An 8,284-nucleotide genomic window follows, 5' to 3' on the forward strand; every position below is an offset into this window, starting at 1 on the left:
TAGGTGGGTGGCTACTTGGGTTAATTATTTAACCTTTTTAATTTACTCATTAGTGTGGCGTAAAATGATTGTGACTTGTGAGTTGAGTGCCGTGTACAAAACTTGGGGTGTAGGTACTTGTAATTTAAAATTCATATGTGATTAAGTCGGAACCATTATGGTTCGTGTAACAGTCAAATTAAGGTGGATACATTCCCAAACTGTTCTTTTGAAAAAGAGTTTAATTACTTATGTAATGATGATGCAAAAATGTTTGTATACTATATAAATATTTGATAAGCATAAATAAGTAATCTGATAAAAATGATAACTAACTTATAATCACAGATAATGTGAAAAAAATCTATCTGTATCAAGTTCAAAATTTTAAAAAGAGTTTAACTTTCATAAGAATTCTTATTAACATTAGAGAAAGATAATCCTTCCCTATCTATGATTATCTCTATATAACCTTTTTTGGCAGCTTCCTTTATATCTATTTCTACCTACTCTCTTTCTACTTCCTTTATCTTTCTTTTGTTTTCTGTATTTTCATTTTACTCTTATTTGGGCTTAGTATATTTATATCAAAAACACAACACAACATTTTCATTTAAGATAGAATCAATGGGAGAAGAAGCAACTCTTGTAGTTTCTCCAATAAATTCTCAAGAAACTCAAGAAAATGACAACAAAAATGAGCCAAAAGAGAAAGTTGAAGAAAATGCTCTTGCTCTTGTTCCATTTATAGAGGATAATAAAGAGCAAATCTCTCCCTCCAAACCTCCTCCTCTTGCTCCAGAAAGTATATAATTTTCATTTTTAAAATATTTTTTGTTTATTGTATTTTGTGTATATTTTTTGCTTACATATAAGAGAATTGTCTTTCTGTTTCTTGGTTTGTCACTGTATATTGTAGTTTGGAGGATGAAAGGGAGCTTGAAGCAACGGTAAAGTTGTCTTTGTGTGATCTATAGGTCACTTGTTCGAGCCGTAAAAGCCGTCACTAATGCTTGCATTAGGATTGACTATTTACATCGCATCCTACCTTCCTCAAACCCTACGTAAATACGGGATGCTTTGTATATTGGGCGACCCTTTATTGTAGCTTTGAGGACTAATTTTTGCCATTTTAATTTAAGGAGTGTTGATTGGTTAAAATCTTGTTTTTTTGACAGAGGCTGCAGATTCTGGAATTCAGAAAAGTACAGGGAATTCCAACGACAGAGGTAAATTTGTCAGCTGATTTTTTTTGTGTTTTTGGTTTTGACCAATTAATTCGCCTTTATTATTTTTCATTTATAAAATTATGGGGTATTTTTGAGAATTATTTCCAAAATGAGAACATTTTGGAAACTGTCTGGTTAAGGGAATTATTAAGAATAAGCTTTTAGAAAAAAAAAGAAAAATAAAGGTTGGTGAAGTGAAATCTTTAAAGGTACCATTAATTGAAAAATTATAGTGTAAAAGGCTTAATAAGTTAATATTGTAAGTATTGTTTCTGTTCCCCTCAAAATCTTTTACTTTAATATTCCTATTCCCCATTAAATAACTTTCCCTATTTTACCGCGGAAAGGAAGTATTGAACCAACGATAAATTTATCTTCCTATGACCTATAGGTCACGGGTTAAAGTCGTACAAGTAGCCCCTAATACTTGCATTAGGGTAGACTATCTACGTCATACCCTTGAGATGCAACCCTTCCTCAAACCCTACATAAACACGAGATGTTTTGTAGATCGGACTGTCCTTTTTACTGTTGAAACGATTATTGGTTTTTATAATTTTATTATGGTATTTTTGGTTTTACAGATGCTGCCCTTGTAAAAGTTGAATCAGAGAAAAGATTGGCTTTGATCAAGGCATGGGAAGACAATGAAAAAGCAAAGGCTGATAATAAGTACTACTCCATATGATTTTCCCCTCCTGACTATCCCACTCTATTCCTTTTTATTCATTTATTTATTTATTTATTTATTTATTCATTCATTCATTCATTTTGGCAATCAATATCAACAGAAAAAGAAAAAAAAACGAAAGAGAAAATAAGCGTACTTTTTTATTTGTTAGGTGAACACAAAATGAACTGAATGTGCCTTCAATAGTGTTACATCTAACTTTCTAGGAATTATTGGCATTCTGTACTAGTCTATGGTCCTGTAATTTTATTTCATCTAGGTCATGGAAAAATTGTTTTAGGAAATAAAAATTGACACGTAAATATCACAATGTTAAATGAAATGCTTATTTAGAATAAAGGATGACAATCCACAGGAATTTGCAACACCTATATATGTATGTATAATAGTTTATTCCACTGGTGATACTATTCGCTTTTGGCATAGGTCACATGACTTTAAAATGCGTCACTAGAATTTAAGGTTTGTTTACTTATATACTCAACTTCTTTCTCGTATTTTATCGATGTGAGATTCGTCTAAACTGTCACAGTAAATATTTCACTATTTATCTGTTGATATCAATTTTCATGTAAGGTTTTTGTTTTGGATTATTAATAATAGTCATCATTTTCAACAAATAACAGGGCATTTAAAAAGTTGTCTGCTGTTGGAGCTTGGGAGAACACTAAGAAGGCAACTATAGAATTTGAGCTGAAACAAATTGAGGTGAAAATTTGATTTACTGAGTACATATCATTTAACTGCTGTCACTTTTTGAGTTTTTTTTTTTAACCCTGGTGTCATTTTTTACTGATCAAGCATGCAACTTCCTATTGTTTCCACTTTTAATAGCTAAATGAGTTAGGGATAAGAATTACTTTTGCTAGTTTACTAAATACTAATATATGAAAGAAATTACTGTTGCTTGTTTAGTTCAAGATCACATTTTTCTGATTTCCTAAGACTAATTTACATGAACTTACTTTGTTGGTTAATTACAAGAAGCATGTGTGAAGCTTTCACTAGAGTTATATCTTCTTCTTTTTTCAATCGGTACACAAAGTATCCTGCATTCACATAGGGTTTGGAGAAGGACCACACCCAAAGAGATGTGATGTAGACAGACTACCCTAATGCTCGGAGCTAGGTAGGGGGAAGAGGGTTCAGTCAAACCCCCTTCGCCGAAATTACGCTGTGTATATAATGTCAAATTTTATTTCTTCATTTATATATTAGATGTTGAATTCCATAACTTCTTCGCATGTTTACCTTTTTTATTTTTTGAATCTCGTTGGTGAAATTCCTATTTCCGCCACTGACAAGCATTAGTGATTGTTTTCACAACTCGAACAAGTGACTTATAGGTCACATGGAGACAACTTTACCATTGTTCTAAGACTTTCTTTACATCTGAAAAAGGAAAATTCAATTCTTTTTAACTCTTGTAAGAAGCTTTTAACTATGTCTCTAGCATATATATGCTTTCTCATGTACCTCTGATCCGAGCAGGAAGAATTGGAGAGGAAGAAAGCAGAATATGCAGAGAAGATGAAGAACAAGATGGCTGTAATTCATAGGGAAGCAGAAGAGAAGAGGGCACTCATTGAAGCAAATCGAGGCCAAGATTTTCTAAAAGTAGAGGAAACTGCTGCAAAATTTCGTGAAACTGGAATTCCCAAAAAGTTCTTGGGTTGCTTTGGCCGCTAAATTCTTTTTTTCAAATTTCTCAAAAACAGTCATATGCAGACTCAGCACTGTGTTTTTTCCTTATTTGTTACCATGACCTTTTCTAGTTTTATTTCTTTGAGTTGTTTGGGTATAATTGCTTAATCATTGATCCTTTTGTGTATAGAGCAAGTTCTTGTTTATATTTTTGAAAGAACAATCATGTGGAACAAAAACTCAGAATTTCTGTTAAGTTGGTTAATTTTTCATTTTCTTTTTTGTTTCTTACTTGGTGTCCGATATCCGCTTTGAGGCCGTGATTAATCCGGATTCATGCCACATAAAGACAGTGGCGGATTTACGTTTTGAAGTATGGATGCTGAAGCACCCATTGGCTTTGGCCAAGTTCTGTTATGTATTCATAGATAATACTTAAAATTTTAAATAATTGATCATGAGCATACACTATGATCACGTTTGACCACTGTAAATTTACACTAAAATAAAGAATATTAAAGGAGCAAGAGCTCCCAACTAGGATTTTTCTTTTTCTTTTTTCTGAAGTCTCAAACCCGAGACACTAGTTAAGGATGAAGGAACCATATCCGCTATTTTTGCAAATATGGTTATTTTTGCAAAAGTGTCTTAATATTTGTGTATTTTCGAATTTGGAATCAAATTGACACTAAGAAGAATTGTGCCAAACATCAACCAAAATCTTTTGTCAGCCATGCAAAGATTTTTGTTTTATTTTATTTGCTAGATGTTTATGTGTTTACAGTTTTTCCTTTATGTGTTAATGCTTTATAAGTGTCATCACTTGCATTCCTATTCAAGTGAGTGAACATTTACTTTGATTTCCGATGAATATTAGTAATAAGTTTCCTTTTTCATTCCCTTTAATTATCTTTTAAACTTTCTTTAAAATGATCTATTTTTTACTTTTCCAATTTCATATTTTAGCTGCCAACTGAATTAACTACTTTTTCATTACGTGGCTTCAGCGTTAGCAAAAAATTTGCTTCTCCACTCGTTTTATGGAGTTTGTTCTAATTAGTGGAAAGAAATAGCAAACCATGTTACTAATATTTTTTGTTTGTTTTCTATTGTTATAACTTTGGGAATTTAGAGATTGAAATCCTTGCTATAGACTTTTGAATGAAAAGGATTTCAAATCTCAATTCCCAATTAGACTTGAAATAATAATCAAAAAGAAAAATGGCATTTTCAGGAAGCCAACAGAAATGTAAAGCTTGTGAAAAAACTGTTTATATTGCAGAGATGATTTCTACAAATGGAGTTGTTTATCATAATACATGCTTTAGGTGCAACCATTGCAATGGAAGGCTTGCAGTAAGATTTTTATTTTTTTTTATTTTTTGTGTATAATCTCTTATGTATATTTTCATGTACATAAGAGAATCTGAGTAACAGAATCGAATATTTTGCTATCTACAGTTTTTAATGGTATTTTTATATTAAATTTAAGCTTCTTATAATACATTTATTTTAATTTTTGGGATTACAGTTGAGCAATTATTCAACCCTTGATGGAGTTTTATATTGCAAGCCTCATTTTGAACAAATCCTCAAGGAGAAAGGAGGTGCCTCGTTGAAGCATTCTACATCATGTTAGTCGTTTTAATTAATGCATTTTAAAAAGGCCAACAATTTTTATTCATTAATTTCCTAGCCTAATTATTTGTTTATTTTTCTTATTTCTTGAGCAGTGGGGAAGCTAAATGAACTGGTACGTATCATATATTTACATGCGCTAAAATATTTTTACGTGTAGCATTAATATTGTGATCAGAGAAAATTCATCTTAAATCAATACAATAATATTAATCTTATATCTTGTACCATGCACTTTAATGTTCATACGTATCACATATATTTGGGCTAGATAAAAAAATTTTGACAACATTTACTCATTTTCTCAATATTATTTTCATTTGACTAGTTTTTTTTCCTTCAAAACAATAATCTTTGTTTTACCGGTGGAGCACAATCAATGGCAGAGCCACCTTATACGAAGGGGTACCAATTGGCACTCCTTCGCCGGAGTTATGTCAAAAAATTATATTTATGTATATATATCACATGTTGACTCCACTTTATTTTCTTGTTTTTTTTTTTTAAATATTATTATGGCATAACAACGATATTTATTCTTTGTATACTTGTGTTATTACAGAACAGAAGCCCTAGCAGAGTTTCGGCTCTCTTTTCTGGTACTCAAGATAAATGTGCCGCATGTAAGAAGACAGTTTACCCCTTAGAAAAGGTAAGTAGTTTATTTTGTTTTACCCCTATTTCGAACTGATTAATGTCAACATATATTCAGTTCTTTTTATTCAAGAATCAGAGTTTGATATATACATAAGTGGGTTGCTAGTAGGATTTAGTATCAAGTTCCTACCTTCAATTCGTCCATAGTAGTTATGGATGAATTACCTAGTGTAAGGGCGTCAAATGGGCAGGTTGAGCTGATTTGTGGGGGTCAAAATGAATGAATCAATAAATGGAAGGGCCAATGACCCTTTCAAAAATTACTTGAGCTGAGATAAACTGAGTCAAGATGGGCTAAAACTTGGGTCATAGTCCATTAAAGGCTCTTTTCAATTTTAGCTCGCGCCAGAAACTATTTATATTTGGTAGACGAAAAAGTGTATAAAATTTGTATAAGTTTTATATATAAAATATAGAATGTATATATATACAAAAAAATGTATATTTTTCGGCTATTATTTTGAGAGCGAATATCCAATGTCATTTTTTCTTTAATTAATTAATGTGTGTTATTTTCTTATGAATTATTAAATTATCAAATACGATTTTTTTTCTTTTGTTATTGTCATATATAGCAAATAAAATAAAAAGAATCATTTAAAAAATATTTTAGCAAAGGTGTTCATGAATCATTTTGAGTTAAAAATCAACCAACTTTAAATGAGCTGAGATGGAATGAGTCAAGATGAACTGAGTACAATAATGAACGGCTCAACTAGACCTGTCAAATGGGCCGGGTCGACCCACGAATCGGCCCACATAACCCATTAAAATTGACCCGTTAATCGGCCCATGACCCATGAAACCCTAACCGGACCAACCCATTAATTTAATGGACCTGGGCCGGGCTATAATATTTTGACTACTGAATCGGACCGGACTGGAACCGGTAGCTGACCCACAGGTCAACCGGCCCGGACCAGCTCACACATATATATATATTCAGACAAGTGGTTAAAAAAATGAATCCAAACATTGAAGAAAGAATATAATATCAAACACTATGAGGCATCTTGTCGAAATAGTTGAATTCCATATGGTTTAGACTATTAGTTATAGAAATAATTGAATTCCATATGTTTCTCAAGTCTTCATGTTAACGAAGTATGATTTTTCTTTTATTTTATTCTAATGGGTTTCAAGGACATGTAGTAATTTCAAGTTCGTATATATGTATAAAGCTTGAAAATTTTATTGTTTATTAGATTTTAACTTTTTTTAATTAAATTGGATTCGGCCCATAAGGGCTCGAGTTAAGGGATTATGGGTTACGGGTCTGGGTCGGGTCAACATATTTTGATTAATGGATCAAATCCGAACCGGCCCCTATAAGAAAGTGAACCGGCTCGGCCCGGTTGAGGACTCATGGGCCAAGAGTCAACGCGTTCGGGTTCGGGTCGGGTCGGCTCATTTAACAGGTCTAGGCTCAACCTTGAATGAGTGGGCGGATTCAATGGGTTTCGACTCAAATTTTCACTCCTAATATAGTGGCTCTACAAATATTGACTTAAAATCTCAAATTTGCCTCTGAATAAATTCTTTTTATTCAAAAAAATTAACACATGCATGCAGGTGACAGTGGATGGTGAAATGTACCACAAATTATGCTTCAAATGTGGACATGGAGGTTGCAAACTTACAACATCATCTTATGCTGCATTTGATGGACGACTCTATTGCAAACCTCATTTCTCTCAATTATTCAAAGAAAAAGGTTCCTACAACCATCTCAGCAAAACTGCTTCAATTAAGAAAAATGAAAATGATCAAGAAGGCTCTAGTGCTACTGCTGAAGAACCAATTAAACCAGAGGAGACAAAAGATTAGTCATAATAATACAATATACCTAGTTTGCAACATTATTTTAGCAATTGTCTAATTTCCTTTTTTCCCCCCTCCCTAATTTCTTCATATGTTTTTTTATATAATATATTTGCGAATTGTCATTCACACTCCTTCTATGTGTTTTGGGAGCCTTGGAGCAACATAAAATTATTTCTATGTGACTTATTCGAGCTATAGAAGCAATTACTAATGCTTGTATTATGGTAGATTATCTACAACCCAGGACGAAGCCGCGCTTAAATTAGGGCGGTCAATTGACCACCTTTGTCGGAAATAACATTGCGTATATAAGTAAAATATTCGGTTTTGGAGGTACATAACGTATATTGAACACCCTTTGTTGGAATTTTTTGTTTACTTATTTCAAGTTTGAACACCCTTCAGAAAATTCCTGGCTTCGCCATTGTCTACAACATCTCCCTTGGGGGTGTGGTTCTTCCCCGCACCCTGCGTGAACGCGGAATACTTTGTACACTGGACTGTCTTTTTTACTCATTCTATGTATTTTCTTATAATTTTACTTAAACAACATGCATCTATATTTGCATCATTGATCAAAATGTAGCTATGTTGGAATGACCGAATAAACATGATAAGAGAG

At 32.6% G+C, this 8,284-nt stretch overlaps 2 protein-coding genes across 2 annotated transcripts; both read left to right on the forward strand.

Annotated features, from left to right (window-relative positions):
- Positions 1 to 483: 483 nt before the first annotated feature.
- On the forward strand, positions 484 to 3,813 carry LOC107815817 (remorin-like). The gene is made up of 5 exons (XM_016641454.2): positions 484 to 784; positions 1,158 to 1,208; positions 1,793 to 1,880; positions 2,526 to 2,607; positions 3,391 to 3,813. Exons 1-5 carry the CDS (start codon positions 607 to 609, stop codon positions 3,586 to 3,588), a joined length of 597 nt encoding a protein of 198 aa, XP_016496940.1. The 5' UTR covers positions 484 to 606; the 3' UTR covers positions 3,589 to 3,813.
- An 825-nt stretch (positions 3,814 to 4,638) lies between these two features.
- On the forward strand, positions 4,639 to 7,788 carry LOC107815816 (LIM domain-containing protein WLIM2a-like). Its single transcript, XM_016641453.2, has 5 exons — positions 4,639 to 4,899; positions 5,075 to 5,177; positions 5,277 to 5,296; positions 5,744 to 5,833; positions 7,411 to 7,788. Exons 1-5 carry the CDS (start codon positions 4,765 to 4,767, stop codon positions 7,663 to 7,665), a joined length of 603 nt encoding a protein of 200 aa, XP_016496939.1. The 5' UTR covers positions 4,639 to 4,764; the 3' UTR covers positions 7,666 to 7,788.
- The last annotated feature ends 496 nt before the right edge of the window (positions 7,789 to 8,284 follow it).

Source organism: Nicotiana tabacum, chromosome 1 (assembly GCF_000715075.1).
Source record: "Nicotiana tabacum cultivar K326 chromosome 1, ASM71507v2, whole genome shotgun sequence".
Taxonomy (NCBI): domain Eukaryota; kingdom Viridiplantae; phylum Streptophyta; class Magnoliopsida; order Solanales; family Solanaceae; genus Nicotiana; species Nicotiana tabacum.

Excerpts from the sequence above, each read along its gene's own strand:
- LOC107815817 (XM_016641454.2), top strand. The coding sequence starts at position 607 with ATGGGAGAAGAAGCAACTCTTGTAGTTTCTCCAATAAATTCTCAAGAA. Across the intron at positions 785-1,157 it reads TCCTCCTCTTGCTCCAGAAA|AGGCTGCAGATTCTGGAATT; the intron begins GTATATAATTTT and ends TTTTTTTGACAG. Across the intron at positions 1,881-2,525 it reads AAAGCAAAGGCTGATAATAA|GGCATTTAAAAAGTTGTCTG; the intron begins GTACTACTCCAT and ends AACAAATAACAG.
- LOC107815816 (XM_016641453.2), top strand. The coding sequence starts at position 4,765 with ATGGCATTTTCAGGAAGCCAACAGAAATGTAAAGCTTGTGAAAAAACT. Across the intron at positions 4,900-5,074 it reads ATTGCAATGGAAGGCTTGCA|TTGAGCAATTATTCAACCCT; the intron begins GTAAGATTTTTA and ends TTGGGATTACAG. Across the intron at positions 5,834-7,410 it reads CAGTTTACCCCTTAGAAAAG|GTGACAGTGGATGGTGAAAT; the intron begins GTAAGTAGTTTA and ends ACATGCATGCAG.